At 48.9% G+C, this 19,044-nt stretch overlaps 2 protein-coding genes and 1 pseudogene across 2 annotated transcripts; all 3 read left to right on the plus strand.

Moving 5' to 3' along the window:
* Positions 1–410: 410 nt before the first annotated feature.
* Positions 411–4,244, plus strand: LOC138941786 (uncharacterized). The gene is made up of 4 exons (XM_070311671.1): positions 411–1,193; positions 1,273–1,462; positions 2,112–2,836; positions 2,895–4,244. The coding sequence occupies exons 1-4, from the start codon at positions 411–413 to the stop codon at positions 4,242–4,244; spliced, it is 3,048 nt and encodes a 1,015-aa protein (XP_070167772.1).
* Positions 4,245–16,214: 11,970 nt separating this feature from the next.
* On the plus strand, positions 16,215–16,916 carry LOC138941787 (craniofacial development protein 2 pseudogene; annotated as a pseudogene).
* Positions 16,917–16,981: 65 nt separating this feature from the next.
* LOC138941788 (rRNA methyltransferase 2, mitochondrial-like) lies at positions 16,982–17,569 on the plus strand. The gene has a single exon (XM_070311672.1). The coding sequence runs from the start codon at positions 16,982–16,984 to the stop codon at positions 17,567–17,569; it is 588 nt and encodes a 195-aa protein (XP_070167773.1).
* Positions 17,570–19,044: the final 1,475 nt, after the last annotated feature.

A 19,044-nucleotide genomic window follows, 5' to 3' on the forward strand; every position in this document is an offset into this window, starting at 1 on the left:
GGGCAGGCCGAGCTCGTCAGGCGTGGTGAAGCCAATCGGCCTAGGTGAAGGAAAACACCGAAATCAAACCATCTTTCCTTGATACGCAATGGACAGTACAACGAAGGATAATACGTTTACTGCCGCAGTGGGCTTCGGATCCCACAGCGACCGGCGGGGGGGGGGGGATACAGTCCCGGTTCCCCCCTCGTCGTCATCCAACGACGGGCCACCAGGGGTGTTGCCGACGAGCGCCCCTGGCGAGCGGACTATCGCCGATGATAGAGAGATGAGGGTGGTCGTGCGGAGGATCGACTGGCCGGGCCCGGCTTCATCAAAGTCGGGGTCCCGGTCGCGCTCGGTCACGTCTGCGAGGGCGCACCCGTATAGTCGGGACGAGGCGGGTCGGGGCCAGAGCCTCACCCGCCAAGATGGCGGGAAGATGGAAGGTGCGTCGCGGGGGGGCAGCAATCGCTCCACCCCCGTCTCCTCCTCCAGGACCTCGCTGGCCAGCGAGGGTACGGAGGACCACGCGTCTCCCGAAGAGGACGCAATGGAGGTGGACGACCTCGAAGAGGAGACGCGGGAGACCGCCCACCACGGGCGAGTTCGTAGGCCTCCGCGAGAAACGCGAGGAGGAGGCCGCCCGCAAGAAGGAGGAGAGGGAGCGTAGGGCCCAGAAAGCCCTATCGGAGGATGCTCCCCTCCTTCCGCCAAATAGGGGCCTTCGGGCCTATGAGGCGGAATGCGTCAAAGAAGTTGAGAAGGCCCCGACACCGGATATCGCGGCGCGGAGTATGGAGCAGGCGGCGGCCATAGACCGTATCGCCGTCTGCTCCGGAAATCTGCAGGGCTCTCTCCAGAAGAGGCTCAGGGAGGCCGCGGCCCTTGTCAGGGTAACGGCCAACACCCTGGCGGAGAGAGCCCAACAGAACGAGGCGAAAGGGGAGCTAGCGGCCCTCCGCAGGGACATAAAGTCCCTCGGAGACCGCAATGCGGATCTCCAACGGGAGATCCGCGAGCTAAAGGAGGAGCTCGACGCGACTCGTCGCGCGAAGCTCCCCTCCCGGCTAGAACTTCCCGGTTCGCCCGGGAGGTCTCCCCGCAAAAGGCGGGGGGTTCCCCGGGTGAAGTTGGTGGAGGAGCTGGACGTTCCAATTAGACTGGAACGTCCAGCCGCGGGAAGAGGACAGAGGTCCCCATCGCCGGGGAGGGTTATGGGACGGAGGTCCCCAACGTCTTCGGGGAGGGGGTATGGGACGTATGTCCCCAACGTTTTCGGGGTGGGGTCAGGGACCTATGTCCCCAACGTTGGCGGGTGGCCGGGGTAATGCGGCGATGAGGCCCCCTTTGAGGGGTACCTCTGCGCCGCTCTCCGAGAGCTACCCGCCGGGAGTGGTCGGCGAGGGCGAGCGAGCTTGGTATCGGTGGTACACCGATCAGATCGCCGCCCTTGTCGACCTGCGGGCGGCAATAGGCCGGGGTGGGCCCCATGGACCCATCGCAACAGCTGGCCGCCCGCCTGGAGGATCCTTCCCACCTCTCCCCCCTACCGGCCCTGTAGCACCGGGTCAGGGGGGGAAGAGGAGGAAGAAGAAAAAAGGGCGTAGCACGGGGGGGAAGGGGGCTCTAAGCCCCCCTCCCCCGCCCACTGCCCCGCGAGGCCCGCCGGCAAGAGCGGGAGGACGGGGGGGGGAATGCCTCCCCCCGGCGACTCCCGGCCGGCAAGGCCCATGCAGGAGGTCCATCCTCCCCCCCCACACGTACCCAGCCAGGGCGAGCCCTGGTCTAAGGTGGTGGGGGCGGAGGGAACGGACGGCTAGGGCGAGGGCCGCACAACAGGCCCAACCCCTAGAAAGAAGGGAGCTGCCAGGCAGGCGCCTCCTCCCCGACAAGCCGGGGGGACGCGCCAGAGGCAGCGGCCTAATGGGCGTCGGGGAGGAGACGCCTCTAGGCGCAGAGTGCCCCGCTCGGCTGCGGTAACGATTACCTGCGCCGACGGGGCATATCAGGAGACGATGACCGTGGCCCGGAGGGAGATCGACCTCCCCAAGTTGGGGATAGACTCCCTCCGCGTCCGTGAAGCCGCCACGGGGGCCATGGTCATCGAGCTCACCGGGTCGGGTGAGAAGGACGGGCCGACGGCGGCACAGAGGGCCGACGCAAAGAGGAGGTCCGACTCGCCCGACCCGTCAGGAAGGCGGAGCTGCGGCTCCGCGGCCTCGACCGCTCCCTTGCGGCCGCCGACGTAGCGGCGGCCGTCGCCGGGGGAGGAGGCTGTGCGGCGGAGGAAGTGCGGGTGGGAGACATTAAGTTCCCCACCCGCGGCTTGGGCACTGCATGGGTGCAGTGCCCTTTGAGGGCCGCCAATAAAGTGGCGGCAGCCCGGGCCATCCAAGTTGGATGGTCCCGGGCACAGGTGGAGCTGCTGGACAAACGCCCTCTCCAGTGTTTTAGATGCCTGGAGAAGGGACATGTCCAGCAGCACTGCAGCAGCCCCATAGATAGACGGGGCTGCTGCTACAGGTGCGGCAAACCGGGACACCTGGCGCGGGACTGCGCCGATAATGTCAGGTGCCCGGTTTGTTCCGGACTGGGTCGTCCGGCCGACCATAGGGTGGGAAGTGCGAGATGCACCCCCCCTAAAAAACGGCCGGACCGACGACGGGAGACGCTCCCGGCGGCGAGGGCCGCGGCGGGATCTCGGCCGGCAGAACCGGCCCATGGTACCGCAGCACCCTCCGACACCCGCAAACGCGGGGCGGAGGATAGCGGGGCCTCCTCGGAGGCCCCTAAGGAGAAGAGGCCACCAAAGGCCCGGCCTGCAGCCGCCACCCCACCCGCCCCTATGGCGGAGGTGGAGATGGCGGAACCGGGGGGCGTCAAATAATGCCCCCCACTTAGGCATACTGCAGGCCATCCTGAACCACGCCCGCCGGGCGCAAGACCTATTCTTGCACAGCCTGGCGGAGCGTGGTTTCGGGTTGGGGATCGCGGCGGAGCCATATTATGTCCCGGAAGCCAATCCATACTGGATCGGCGACCGGGCAGGCTCCGTCGCGATCACGTGGAGGAATGACCCCACACTCCCGCCTTGCACACCGGTCGAGGCCGGGGCGGGAGTGGTGGTGGTCAGGTGGGGGCCCATCTCCGTGCTGGGGGTTTACATCTCCCCCAGCGTGAGCCTCGCTCAGTTTGAGGCGTTCTTGGATGGGGTGTCGGCATGCTTCCGCCGACAGATGCCCCGTCCCATTATTGTGGCCGGGGACTTCAACGCAAAGTCAACGCGTTGGGGTTCCCGGTTCACGAACGCCAGGGGCGAGGCCCTACAGGATTGGGCGGCGGCACTCGGCCTGTGTCTTATAAACACAGGGTCGAGGAGCACCCTAGTGCGGTGGGAATCGGTCCTGGACCTTACGTGGGCCACCCCCTCCGCCGCACGAATGATAGTAAGTTGGCGGGTGGCAAAGTGCGAGACGCTCTCCGACCACCTCTATATAGAGGTGGTCCTAAATGCCACCCGCCACGGGGTGCTCAGCCGTGCCCAAGACCGGGGAGATGCCCGGCCGAGGAGATGGGCCCTCAAGAAGATGAGCCCGGACAGGCTGATCGCAGCTGTCCTTGCGGCCGACTGGCCGTGTCCCGGGGGGGAAGGGCGGGGGATTAATGAAGAAGTTGAGTGGTTCCGGGGCGCGCTTAGCGACGCTTGCGACTTCGCGATGCCCCGGATCAACCCCCGCCCGCGAAGGGCGGCGTACTGGTGGAGCGAGGAGATCGCCGAACTCAGGCGAATCTCCGTCGCCGCCAGACGCCGCTTCACCCGGGCCCGGCGTCGACCCGACGCCGAGAGGATGGCAGAGGCGTATGAGGCGTTCCGTGCCGCTAGGAATGACCTCAGCGCCGCGATTAGGAGGACCAAGGCCCGAGCGTGGGACGAGCTCCTGCGCTCCTTGGACGCAGACCCATGGGGGCGCCCGTATAAGCTTGTTATGAACAAGCTGAAAGCTTGGGCGCCCCCCGCGACGGAAACTATGGAACCCCAAGCCCTCGATAATATCCTGGGGACCCTCTTCCCATCCGAGGGTCCCCCTTTTGACGCGGGTGGTCGCCAAGACGCGACCATCCCGTGGTCGGAGGACTTGGAGGTTTCGGAGGAAGAGATGGCCGAGGTGATCCGGCGGTTGAGACTCCGGAGCAACAAGGCCCCGGGTCCCGACGGGATCCCTGGCCGGGTCTGGGTCCTGGCTTTGGCCCAACTGTCCTGAGGCGCCTGAGGCGGCTGTTTAACAGCTGCCTCAGGGAGGGCATATTTCCCCCAGCATGGGTGAGGGCCAGATTGGTCCTCATCCCGAAGGGGGGCAAGCCCAGCAACGCCCCTTCTGCATACAGGCCTATCTGCCTGTTGGACGAGGCGGGGAAACTCTTGGAGAGAGTGTTGGCGAACCGTCTTGTCCAACACCTGTCCCGGGGAGAGATGGACCTCCACCGAGACCGGTATGGATTCCGCGGGGGGCGATCGACCATTGACGCGATCTTGCGCGTCCGGTCCCTCGCGGAGTCCATTATGGAGGAGGGCAGGGTGGTACTTGCGGTGTCGTTAGACTTCCGCAACGCATTTAACACCCTGCCCTGGAGTATGGTGGGGAAGGCCGTGAACACCTTCGGCCTTCCCCCCTACATGGTGGAGGTCCTGAGAAGCTATTTCCGGGACAGGTGGCTGGAGTACCCCAACAACCGGGTACTCCTAAGCAGAAGGGGCGTATATTGCGGGGTTCCACAGGGGTCCGTGTTGGGCCCCACCCTGTGGAACCTCGCCTATAATAGGGTGCTGGGTATTGCCCTCCCCCCCCGGCTGCAGTGTCGTCTGTTACGCCGACGACACTTTGCTGTTGGCCGGGGGAGAGAGCTGGGGGGCTGCGGTTCATACCGCCAACGTCGGGGTAGCGTGCGCTGTCCGCGCGATCCGTGGCATGGGCCTGCAGGTAGCGCCTCATAAGACCGAGGCGCTATTCATGCATAGGGGGGAGCATGGGGCTCCCCCCGCCGAGGCCCATGTCATGGTGGGTGACGTCTCCGTCCGGGTGGGAGACAGGTTAAAATACCTTGGTCTCTACCTGGACGCGGCCTGGAGTTTTGGCGCGCACTTTGAGCTTCTGGCCCCCAGGGCGGAGTCGGTGGCACTTAGCCTCGGCCGACTCTTGCCCAATCTCGGGGGTCCGGATGGCCGGGTGCGGCGCCTATACGCGAACACCGTCCGGGCGGTGGCCCTTTACGGGTCACCGGTGTGGGCGGACGCCCTGGTGGCCAATCGGCGCGGCAGCATGCTGCTGCGCAGAGTATTTAGGAGGGTGGCCATCAGGGTAGTCCGAGGTTATAGGACGGTGTCGCACACGGCGGCCTCATTATTGGCGGGGATGCCGCCCGTCGAGCTCTACGCAGACATGTACGCGCACGTTTACGCGCGTACGCGAGAGCTCGGCGGGCTCGGCGTGGTTTTGACCCCTAAGGTCAAGGCCGCCGTGAGACTCCAGGCTAGGCGACGCGCTCTGGAGAGGTGGGACGAACACCTCTCCAACCCCCAAGATACATCGGGGAGGCGCGTCGTCGAGGCCATCCGCCCCCATTTGATCAAGTGGGTCACACGGGCGGGTGGCGAGATGTCGTACCGTGCGACACAGGTATTTACGGGCCACGGGTGTTTCGGCTCGTACCTGTGTCGCATCGGTAAAGAGGACAGCGCACGCTGCTACCATTGTACGGGGGGGGGGGGACGAGGACACGGTGCAGCACACGCTGGAGGTGTGCCCAGCGTGGGCAGAAGAGCGCCGTGTTCTCGTCAACGTAATAGGGGATATTGACTTCTCGCTCTCGAGCATCGTAGCGGCTATGCTCGAGAGCGAGGATTCCTGGAGGGCGGTCTCCTCCTTCTGTGAAGCAGTTATGCTCCAGAAGGAGGAGGCCGAAAGGGAGCGAGAGCGGCTTCCCGGAGAACACCCGGGGGGCCGCAATCGCGCCCGACGGGCCCCCGGGGGTGGGCCGATGGGAGCCGGGGCAGCACAAGCCCCCGGGCATCCCAGAAACTCACCCCAGCAAAGGGAGGGCGTACGCAGGGGGAGGGGACGGGGTCGCAACCGTCCCCATCGAACTCCCCCAGCGAATGCGCGGGGCCCGGACAACTCGGGGGGACGTCCGCTATTTCGTCGCGGACGTCTCACCCCGAACTGGGCCCGGTGGTCGGAACCCAGGTGGGGTACCTGGGCCCGACCACGCCCTCCCCGGGAATAACACCGGGATGGCGGCGAGAGGGGCGGTGGTCCCCCTCTCGCCAAGCTAGGATGATGCCCCCAATAACAATGGGGGCACTGGGGGAGACAAACCGCTTCCCCAGCGGGCATGGCCCGTGGGAGGGGGGTCTCTCTGACGTAGTGCATACGCCAGTTTCCAGAGAGGCCACCAGAAACGCCCGAGATAGGCCACCCGGAGGGGTTTTAGTGGGTAGTCCCCGGCCGGGGGTAGTCCCACATAACCCCGCCTCGAACCCCATCGAGACGGGGTATGCGTAAAGGCATTTCCCCTCCGTCACAAAAAAAAAAGGCTGATAAGCGATTATATAGGGTGGTCCTGAAATAGTTGATCAAAATCAAGAATTGGGCTCGTCATGAAAATGAAAAAAGTTCCCATAAACGTTAGTCTAAAAATGCATCCTTCAGGAGTTACGACTCATTTAATTATCAATTTCGAAGAATAAATAGTTTTAAAGTTTTGATCGTACTTACTATGATTTGTGCTTTTTTACTCCCGACTGCTGCCAACAGTAGATTGACAAAAAACGGAGGGAATATGCGTTTTTACTTCCAACTGCTGCCTACAGCAGGTTGGTAAAAAATGAAGGGAGTATGCGTTTCACCGAGCTCCGATCGGTTGTAGTCTTACAAGGAGATGGCAAGAACTGCGAAATACAAAATTGAATGAGCCATAGTTCATTCAAAAGGGGGGTCAAGGATATAAAAAATGAAATTACTAAATAAAAATAAATAAATAAGCATAAATAAAGGTACAAAAATTCTTGTTATTTCTTATTAAATGTAACGAATATTGCAAATTATTAGTATTTTGCCACAAAGAATAACAAAAATTAATTAAAAATGATAAATATAATCGTCACTAAAAAAAAAGTTGGCATTGCAAGATCTCAACCTCTCCGCTCCGGCCTCCGCGCCCTGATAGATTCTAGCACCGGTTGTATATATCCCGCGACCTGTTCGTATTATAAGACCGCATTGTACATACCGCGACCTTTAACTAGAGAGTTAATTAGACCTTAGGATTCCCGCCAGTGTCGCGTCGTTTCTATCTTCACCCACAGCCCTCAAACTACTACGGAGCGTCAGTCCTTTTAAGGATAGAACGCCGACGCCCCGTCCTTTTAAGGATAAGGCAGTCAGGCAGTTGGAATTACATTGAGGGCCCCGCGACACCCCGTAGTGTTTAAGATCTGTACTGTACCACAAATAGTAATCGTAGTTTAATTGCATGCGAACACCGCGAATGCAGAACACGGCCGCTTGAGCCACGCTCGCTTCCCGAGCTACACGCGCGAAACTCTGTACGCACCGTGCTCGTACGTTGCCTTGTGAATAACAACCGCGCATGCACGAAACTCTGTACGCGCACCATTCCCGCATGTTGCTTCGCGCATAGCTTTGAGTGTTAAATATCTTTCGTAATAACAGCTTGAATAAACAGACTTGTTTAAACCGATTACCCGAAGGTAAAGTAAGTTGGAGTTTCCCCCTTCTCCCGAATCCTGGCACCGGCGAGCCTTGATCCGCGGCGGACGGGAAAGGAGAAACGTTACAAGATAATATAAAATTTTCTAACAAAATACCCGAAAAACGCAGCTGCATTAATAACAATATAAAATTTTCTTACGAAATACCCAACAAACACAGCTGCATCTATAATAATAAAAATTTTTCAACAAATATTCAATAAACACAGCTGCACCAATACCAATAAAAATTATCATAGGAAAATAGGACTTTTTTCTAATTTGAACACGTGCAAGGAATTTTCGAACAAATATCGAACTCACCAATGGACGATCACTATGGGTAAAACGTGAAAAGTAGGAGAAACACCCTGCCTAACGAAGATACTAGCACATTTTTAATTTGCTAAGATCTAAAAATCCCCACTTCTGCGCAAATTCAATTCGTCAAAGTTTTGGAAAATTCTCACTCTTAGAATTAAAATATGCCCCAAAAAGAAGATTACAAAAAGAGAACTCGCAAACACATCACACACTTTTTCTCCGGTCTTCAACTTTACGCAGTCTTACTCTGTGCTTTTGCACCGTAATTCGCGAGTTAGGCACTTGTGCCACCAGTATCCTTTCTTGGCATCATCTCCAGGTCAACCACGAATCGAACATCGAGCTGCCGACATGAGACACAGAGCGAAACACTGTACAAATTCGCTACCCCTCCACCTCTGAATTACTATCTAAAAAAGTAAGTTTAATTGAATAATATTTCTTTTCCTCCTTTTTCTTTTGTTTCTTATTTAAATCAAAACTTTCCGAAAAATGTCTCATTCTTTTAAATCATCAACCCATTCCGGCGATAAGTTTTAGAAAGTTTTAACTCCTGATCTTAATCTAACACATATGCGAGCGATCAATTTTATACTTCTGACCATTATTAACATATACACTTATTTACTTATACATATTGATTTTGATTTTATTTTTTTTATTCTTTAATCAAAACTTTATATATTGTATCAACCAGTCAAAACCTAAATTAAACGATAGAATCTTTCCCTTATATTCTGACTGATGTCCTCCGTATTAATGTAACACTCGCGAACTAAAACACACATACACGTGCATTCACCGAGAAATTAGAATCAACAATATATTTTTTTTTTATTTTTATATAATCATGTACATCTATCATTTATTTTAAAAATATGAATAAATTCATACTTTGTTCATTTAAATAAAAGAATTATTCGTTATTAAAACCCCCACTCATTCCTAATCGAAAGATCGCACTTGGTCCTATCTCGCGTAAAAGAGATTAAATTCTCTTACTGAAAAGGGACCACCAAACGAACGTCTGGATAACCAGGTGTCGTAACTCAAAATCGAATAACGTAATTACGACCTATAAAAGTAAAAAAGGAGCATAGTGCAAACTCAGCACTTTGTAAGCTGTTGCGCGCGCTCCCAAAACCGCGATTAAATGCAAGATATGCAATTCGTTGCAATATGCAATTAAGACATCGCGACCTAATACCGAAAAACCATCTACTTTCGGACCATAAAAAGAGAGATAACGAGTACCTCGAGGCAGTATTCCGAAACTAAGTGGTGACGCGTGTACTTGAAGAAACTGTGAGATTCTGCAAGCGCCGACACTGTTACATCGCCGAAGCATCACCGAACCGAACTCTACGATACGTAAGCTGTACAAATAAATCTCTTTGCACGGAATCTTTGCCTCGTGTTTCTCGACACTCAGAGTCCCTACTCCTAAGACGAGCCGAACCCTTGGATCATCCCCAAAATTCCCGTTGTACCCGGAGAGGCACAACAAAATTGGTGGCAGCGGTGGGATTGGTCCAGTTAAAGGAATAAATAAGAATATGTGGGATACGCCCAACTATTTCGAGATACAATCAATAACAAAAAATTGATTGAGCAAATCAGCACAAAGTGCGAGCCAAAACATCGTCAGTGCCTGAGAGACCCGGAAGAAAAGCCGTGACAAGAAGCTGAAGCGCAAAGGAAGGAGCAATCCAACGCAACGCCCAGCAACTAGCCGAGCGTAGCAAACCGAGGACGCCGCCCGTGCAACGGAAAACTCACCAACGCTGACCTACAGCAACGTGCACCGCCGAGCGATCCAACCACAACAGCTGACCGTGCAGAAGCAACGAGTAAGCGAAAGAAGAATGCGTATCATCGTTATACTGTAAGTCAAAAACATTGTACAATAAAATAGCGTGAATGTCGGCACAACCGAAAAGAGTTACGTTCCACCGACCGCGATTTTTAAGCGCGACTAGCAAATAGGTTCGGCTTTGTAAACCCCGTACAAGTAATCGAAGGAGCGGCCCGTGACATTCGCAATAACGTACGGAGAAATTTAGATAACCATTTTTCAGGCGAGAATTCATCCGAATTGGGATCCCGTGAACTAGAAATAAACCAAGTAGCGGAAAATACACTCCCGCCTAATAATAACAATAACATAATAGAAGTAGACGGACCTGATATAAATCGTACATCCGTCGAACGCGTTGCCGTTAGGAGAAATTACTCTCCCGTATCATACGACAGTAGCATCTTCGAAGCAAATAACGAAGAAAACATGCAACGTAATCCATTAGCGTCAATTGTCTCCCCCGAAGACGTTGATAGGGAAATAGAACAGTTGCGAGCACAGGCTAGAAATAACGCCGCCGCGGATTATGAAGACGCCGGACGTCTCCTCGAAAATCCGAGCAATGCACTGATAATCGAAATCGTGCAAACCGTTCCAGAAATATGAGAAGAAATAAGAGAATTACACGGGCAAATACACGCGCAAATCGGGAAGATTTAAATAGAACGCGAACGATACCGAATAACACTAATCTTGATGTCACATACGGACGAACACTTAACGATGTTCGAGATCAATCGGCACCTTTAAACGGTCATTTACGATTAAAAAAAGCAAGAGATATGATTCCGGAATTCGACAGGAATTCACAAGCTAAACTTAAGGAATTTTTAAGCGCATGTTCATACACGATAAAAAATATTAATCCCGCAGATGAAAGAACATTATTAGAAGCAATACTTTGCACAAAGCTAAAGGGAAAAGCTATGGTAGACTTTGAAACGCGAAATATAAACAGTTTCGGACAGTTTAAAAGAGAACTCGAAATCTGCTATTTAAGCAAGAAGAGCATCATTCACTTGTAAATCGAGTTTAACTCCTTAAAACAAAAAGCCGGTGAGAGCGCCAGAGCATAGGGGCTGCGCGCCGACAATTTGGCCATGGAATTATATGAATCCATGATCGAAGGCCAAGATTACGGCAGCGAACGAAAACGCATTATACTTGAAACTATACAACAGCAAGGTCTGCAAAATTTCCAAATCCACGAGGATATCAAATTGGTAGTATGAGCACAGCATTACTCAACGCTTCAAGAAGCAATCGCAGGAGCCAATGCGGAAGAGAAAGTCAAGGGTCCATTAGAACATGCATTGCGACATAAGCCCGATCATACAATTTCGCAAGCAGCGCGAAATAAAGTAGTACAATGCAATAAATGTGGAAAACTAGGACATCACGGACGAGAATGCCGAACAAGCAGATATTCAAACCGATTCTCCTTGCCGAAGCCACAGGGACAATCGAGAATAAATACATTCGAAAAACACTGCACCTACTGCAAAAAATCAGGTCATGGCCGAGATGAATGCTGGAGTCTACACCGACGCCCTGAAATAGTACAATCTAACCGGACGAAATCAAACGAAGATAAAAAGCCACAAAATCGTAATAAAACGAATGGGCAACGAAGAAAAAATACAACGCAAGACGAGGATAAAGAAGACGAAGAGAATACAAGACAGCCGAGACCAGCCCTCGAGTATCAAATATCGCAAGTAACAGGAAAACCGCAAACAAAAACTGATTAGATCTAGTAACTCTTCCCATCCAGGAAGTTAAAAAAGGGAAATTAAACCTACTGTTTGACACAAAAGCAACAGTTACATTAATAAAGTTAAGAAATCTAAAAAGAGAAACCATGATTTACGAGAAGCAAATGGCACTCACTGGAGTTACAGGGCACAAAATGAATACAACAGAAAAAATCAAGGCAACGATAATCCTGAAGAACCGAAAAATACGGCACTCAATTTATATCGTGAAGGACGACATCCCAATTGATTATGAAAGAATCCTAGGAGTAAACTTTCTACAAAAACACAAGGTAACGTGCGATTATAATAAGAAGCAGATACAGCTAGCAGATACGATATTATAATTATATCCGTACTGAGCATTAACCTTAAAACCGCGTAGCGAGACAATTATTCAAGCTACTACCGACTCAAATAAAGTAGGCATAATACGTGCTGAGGAAACACAGCCTGGAGTTTTTATTGGCTACTGCCTAGTAAAGCCAGAAGAATTTTCCTGCCCAATAAGTATTATAAACAATACCGAAAAATATATTAAACTACCAACTCCATGCGTAACAGTCGAAGAAATAAAAAATACAGCGGCTTAAAAATGCAATACTCAAAAACAACAAGAGGCTACAACGCTTTCCTGTCGCGAACAAATAAAAAATTTATTGCGTATACAACATCTAAATCAAGAAAAGGAAAAAACACTGCTAGAAATTTGCGAAGGTTTTAGCGACATATTTTATATCGAAGGAGATGCACTCATTTATACTTCTACTATCACACATGAAATTACGGTTCAAGCCAACAGTGCACCCGTAAATATACGCCCATATCGCTTACCAGAAAAACATAAACAAGAAGTAAATCAACAAGTAAAAGGCATGCTGAGAGACAAAATCAATAGACCAAGTATCAGCCAATGGAATGCTCCATTGCTAGTGGTCCCTAAGAAGACCGATGCGTCAGGTAAACAAAAACTACGAATAGTCGTAGATTTTCGAAAGTTAAACGATTTAACAATAGGCGATTCCTTCCCATTACCTAATATAACGGACATACTAGACCAACTGGGAAATGCAAAATACTTTACCACCTTAGATTTAGCGTCAGGTTATCACCAGAACCCGTGGCCGAAAACGATAAATGCAAGACAGCGTTTTCTACACCGTACGGACATTACGAATTCAATAGAATGCCGTTCGGAATAAAGAACGCGCCAGCCACATTCCAGCGGTTAATGAACTCTGTGCTGACTGGACTACAAGGAATCAAATGTCTAGTATATTTGGACGACATAGTCAAATACGGAGCAAGTTTAAAAGAACATAATATACGGCTTATCAAAGTATTAAACAAATAACGAAAACATAAGTTAAAGCTTCAACCTGATAAGTGCAAGTTCCTCAAAAAAGAAGTAATATATTTAGGGCACATAGTAACCGAAAACGGAATAATGCCTGATCCTTCTAAATTAAAAGCAGTACGAGAATTCCCAACACCGACCAAGGTAAAAGAAATACAATCATTTATTGGTTTAGCGGGATATTATCGAAAATTTATAGAAAATTTCTCTAAAATTGCCAAACCTTTTACGAAATTAACGAAAAAAAAGGAGAAAAATTCGAATGGATCGGAAAACAACAAAATGCATTTGAGACTCTAAAAAATAAATTAATTACCGCCCCTATGCTAAAATATCCTGATTTCAGTCAAGAATTTCTTTTAACGACGGACGCATCAGATTACGCTATCGGAGCAATATTGTCTCAAGGAGAAGTAGGCCAAGACCAGCCGATTGCTTACGCCAGCAGATTATTATCGCAAGCAGAACATAATTATAATACTACCGAGAAGGAGTTATTAGCCATAGTATGGGCAATAAAATATTATAGAACTTATTTATACGGTACTAAATTTAAAATAATAACGGATCATAAGCCATTGGTATGGTTATTCAATGTAGCCGATTCAGGATCACGTCTAATAAGATAGAGATTAAAACTGGAAGAATATGATTACGAAATCATACACCGATCCGAAAAAACAAATACTAATGCCGACGCGTTAAGCCGTAACGTAGTTCTCAACCTAAAGGAAGAAAAGGAAGAAAATTATAATGAAAAGAGAAACTATAGCAAAGAAGATAAAGCGCGCTATTGTACGAATATCACGACGCACCCTTAAGCGGACACCAAGGAATTGAACGAACAATAAATAGGATTAGAATGAAACATAACTGGTCCGGATTAACTAAATACGTTGAAAATTATATTGCTAAATGCGAATTTTGTCAAAAAAAAAATTAATTAAAGCGAAAATCAAAAATATTTAACAACAACACAAAATAATTTAGATAAATGTATCGAAATAAGTAATCATTATATATGCGAACAGAATAGACCCATATATCATATTAACGACGATTCGCTATGCGAAATCCAAGTGTATTTACAAGCCGCAGCAGACAAAAGATTTTGTAATACGAGATACATTCATTCTAACCATACTATATAGATTGCGCTGACTAACCAACACTCGTGGTTGTACTCTACGCTCACCGAACAATCTATAACTATAAGCTGCGAAAACCAAGAAGAAAATAGAATAAAAATTTCTAGAACAGAGCGAATTGCACTAATGAATAACTGCGAATTAGTAACGGCTGATATGATAATAAAAACTTCGGGAGTAATAGGTACTACCTATCTTCCAACATATTTGCCGGAATATAATATATCAAACTTAAAATTTGACCTAACTAACACGTCAACAAAACCTAATGGAATAAAAAAAAAGAAAATAATACAAAATCCGAACGAATTAATGGATTTAAGCACTAGACTGCAGGAGATAACAAAAGAATTAGATAAAACTAACAATTATCCATTCTTACAAAAGCAAGTTATATATCCAATATCAGGCAGCTTTGCAATACTTATAATAAGTATCATAATAATAGTATTATGGCGAGCCCACAAAAATTGTAAACGTACACCACGTATAGAATAAGAAAGAATTGTAAACAGAGTCTCACATACAGTCTCAAATAGAAAACGTCACTACCCTTCCGTTTTCTCCTCCAAAGGGGGAGGGATGTCGTAACTCAAAATCGAATAACGTAATTACGACCTATAAAAGTAAAAAAGGAGCACAGCGCAAACTCAGCACTATGTAAGCTGTTGCGCGCGCTCCCAAAACCGCGATTAAATGCAAGATATGCAATTCGTTGCAATATGCAATTAAGACATCGCGACCTAATACCGAAAAACCACCTACTTTCGGACCATAAAAAGAGAGATAACGAGTACCTCGAGGCCGTATTCCGAAACTAAGTGGTGACGCGTGTGCTTGAAGAAACTGTGAGATTCTGCAAGCGCCGACACTGTTACATCGCCGAAGCATCACCGAACCGAACTTTACGATACGTAAGCTATACAAATAAATCTCTTTGCACGGAATCTTTGCCTCGTGTTTCTCGACACTCAGAGTCCCTACTCCTAAGACGAGCCGAACCCTTGGATCATCCTCAAAATTCCCGTTGTACCCGCAGAGGCACAACACAGGGTAATAGCGACTTAGTCGTTTGTCAACCTGCTTTTCAGACCTGTCAGTTCGTTTGACCCGATTCCAAACGCCACGGGATGTTTAAACTTCGGGATAATTAAAGATAGTTGTTGCGCTCTTCTATTGACTCATTCTTCCTCGAGTCTGGACGTAACAAATGCATCTCTCGGACATGGGTTGAATTTTCGCGTTTAGTTGGATTTTTGCGTTTCTCTTCGATTTGCGAGTTCGACCGCCATTTCTAAGTTTCATATTCGTGTTCAGGAGGCAAAAATACATAAGAATTGGGTATTCTTACCCATTATTTCATATAAGTGCGTTTTCCGAAGGTTTACCGAAAAAAAACATCAATACATTTATCAAAAATATAGTCTTTTAAATAAAAATTCGGGGTGTATGAGGTAACGCTGGAGGGGTAGCACCTTTTGCCGCTGGCGGCCACGTTGAGCATTATTGATGGGAGATGGCTAGCGGTAACTGGCCCTCACAGGGTACCCAGCTCTCAATTATGGCTCCAAGCGCCACACCCTGGGAAACTGCATTGGCCTGCAGGCTAAACTAATTAAGAGTAGCCAGATATGGTGAGTACAGCAGCGTCTGACCCATAATGGGCGGCTACTAACAGCGTCTATCCCAGAATGGGCGGCTGGAATCCACGCCAAGAGTTGGCATGAAGGAAGGCAACGAGAAACCACCTTCATTATTCTTCTCAAGACAATCACATGAATACATTTAATTCAAAATTTTCCGGAGGTTTAAATAGTTCCCCGATCGGACCTCCGGGGGGAACGGTAGTGAATGTAAACGAGAGATTAAGCCTTAGAAGACCTGTAAGGATTGGAACATGGAATATGCGGAGCTTATTTGAGGCTGGGAAGCTGGCAAACGTGATTCAGGAAATGAACAGACTCAAATTGAACGTACTGGGTGTCGCCGAGACTTGGTGGCCCGGCGCGGAGGAAAATGCGCGATGGAGAATGAAACATTCTTCTATTCTGGCAATAACGATTTAAATCATAGAAAAGGCGTAGGGTTCGTGGTAAGGAGGGAACTACTGAAGACTGTTGTAGACTTCGTCCCATGCTCCGACCGCGCTGCCTTACTGAAACTCAGAGCAAGACCAGCCGACCTCAACATAATACAGGTTTACGCACCAACAGCAGATTCAGCGGATCAAGAAATAGAACAATTCTATAACGAAATCAAGGAGCTACTCAAACTAACTAAAAAACACGATATCAACATAATTATGGGAGACTTCAATGCTAAGGTAGGAAGAGGCAGATTTGAAAACATAGTAGGACCTCATGGCCTTGGAATAAGGAACGAGACAGGAGATCGGCTCCTACAATTCTGCCAAGAAGAAGACATGAGAATCACAAATACATGGTTCCAACATCATCCTCGCCGCCTTTATACCTGGAGGTCCCCAGCAGACAGGCCGCAAAAGATAATACGGAATCAAATAGACTATATCCTCATCAACGGAAGACTTAGCTCGTCTGTCAAGAGTGTTTGCACATACCCCGGAGCGGATGTGTCCTCTGACCACGTGTTGCTGGCGGCAGTTATAAGGGTGGCCCTGCTAAGCGTGAGAAAACCGGCCGCACAACGAAAGATAGCACTGGAAAAACTGAAGGATTCAAACATTGTAGCCGAAGTAGTGAAATAAACACGCAAAGTCAAACAATAACATCAAAGAATGAGGAAGACATAACACAACGGTGGTCAAAGATAATGAAAGCTGTAACAAACATTACGCGGAACAAATTGGGATTTAGACCAAGAGACAGGAAGCAAAGATGGATGACGGATGAGATTCTGTTGTTGATGGATAAACATCGGAAATACAAGAATGATAACAACAATAACAATAATAACAATAATAATTACATAAACATCCAAAGGCAAATAAGATCGAAAATAAGAATAGCCAAAAACGAATGGCTCAAGCGAGAATGCGCCGAAATAGAAGAACTGCAAAATAAACATGATGAGTTCAACCTACACAAAAAGTTAAAAGAGGCTGCTGGATTATACAAGGGAGGGAGAGCCAGTGTAATAGTAGACCAAAACAACCAGGTAGTACTTGACAGCAAGGAGAAAAACAAGGTATGGGAGAGATATATAGAGGACCTTTTTCACGATGACAGACCCGTGAAGGAGAAGGAGAATGAAATTGCCGACCTAACGGGTCCCTCAATCACCAAAGAAGAGATAGAAAAGGCCATACAAGGTTCAAAATTTAACAAGGCTGCTGGGCCGGACGAAATTCCATCGGAAATACTCAAGCTCTTGGACGAGAGGGGCATCACAGTTCTATAAAAAATATTTAATATCATTTATGACACCGGTCGTTACCCGGAACAGTGGTTGACCTCCACCCTTGTCCCCTTGCCTAAAAAGACCAACGCAAGGAAATGTGAAGACCACAGGCTCATTAGTCTAATGAGTCATACTCTAAAAATATTCTTAAAAATAATACACCAAAGGATCTATGGAAAGTGTGAAAGAGATATAAGCGACTCACAGTTTGGGTTTAGACGAGGGTTGGGTACAAGGGAGGCACTGGTCGCAACGCAAGTTCTCGTTCAGAACTGCTACGATCAGAGGAAAGATATATGCCTATGTTTCTTGGACTACGAAAAGGCATTCGATAGGGTGCAACATCACAAATTAATGTTACTCCTCAAAAAACTCGATGTGGACCAAAAGGACATCCGATGTATTGAAGGCCTGTACTGGTACCAAACTGCACGGGTTAAAGTGGATAATGACATGTCCGCCTCCATACAGATTAGGAGAGGGGTGCGACAGGGATGTGTGCTGTCGCCACTCCTATTCAACATGTACTCGGAAGCAATTTTTCAGGAGGCCCTGGAAGGGAAGGAAATGGGGATCAAGGTTAATGGAGTATGGGTTAATAACATCCGCTACGCCGATGACGCGGTCTTAATAGCTGACAATATAGACGACTTGCAACACCTGGTTAATGTGGTAGGACAACACAGTAAGTCAATGGGCTTGAATATCAATTCCAAAAAGACGAAATTCATGGTCGTGGCCAGAGACTTAAACGCATTCAATGACTCCAGCATAACATTTGATAACAGACCCATAGAAAGGGTTAACAAGTTCAAGTATCTGGGAATATGGTTGTTTGAGGATTGGGCATCAGACAGTGAGATAAAATGTCGCATAGAGCAGGCCCGACAGGCATTCTTAAAATTAAGGAGAATGTTAAGTAATTACAAGTTTGACCTTGATATGAGAATAAGATTCGTGAAATGCTATGTTTGGTCGGTGCTTCTCTATGGAATGGAGGGATGGACTCTGAAAGTAAGTGCTATCAACAAATTAGAAGCCTTCGAAATGTGGCTGTATCGCAGGATCCTTAGAGTGCCATGGACGGCAAGAATGAAAAACGAGGAGGTTCTCAAACGTGTTAACAGGGAACGCGAGCTGTTTAATATAACAAAGAAAAGGAAAACAGCTTACCTAGGACATGTACTGCGAGGCGAAAGATATCAATTTATACAGTTGATAATTGAGGGAAAGATTGAGGGCAGGAGGGGCATGGGGAGGAAGAAGATGTCTTGGCTGAGAAACATAAGACAGTGGACAGGATTGCGGGACGTGCAATCATTGATAGGCACCGCAAGAGACAGGAAGGCAATGGAAAATGTGATTGCTAACATCCATTAGTGGATATGCATCAGAAGAAGAAGAAATAAAAATTCAGCAATATAATGTTGATAATGATATTCTCGAATACCGAAACATGGTGGATTAATTGCGGA

The sequence above is a fragment of the Polyergus mexicanus genome, unplaced genomic scaffold, assembly GCF_030449975.1.
Source record: "Polyergus mexicanus isolate NDT 795.1 unplaced genomic scaffold, iyPolMexi1.0 SCAF_20, whole genome shotgun sequence".
Lineage (NCBI taxonomy): Eukaryota > Metazoa > Arthropoda > Insecta > Hymenoptera > Formicidae > Polyergus > Polyergus mexicanus.

Coding starts and splice junctions, on each gene's coding strand:
- LOC138941786 (XM_070311671.1), top strand. CDS start 411: ATGGCGGGAAGATGGAAGGTGCGTCGCGGGGGGGCAGCAATCGCTCCA. Junction 1,194..1,272: donor GGTCCCCATCGCCGGGGAGG/GTTATGGGACGG, acceptor GGGTGGGGTCAG/GGACCTATGTCCCCAACGTT. Junction 2,837..2,894: donor CACCCGCCCCTATGGCGGAG/GTGGAGATGGCG, acceptor GGCATACTGCAG/GCCATCCTGAACCACGCCCG.
- LOC138941788 (XM_070311672.1), top strand. CDS start 16,982: ATGAAAGCTGTAACAAACATTACGCGGAACAAATTGGGATTTAGACCA.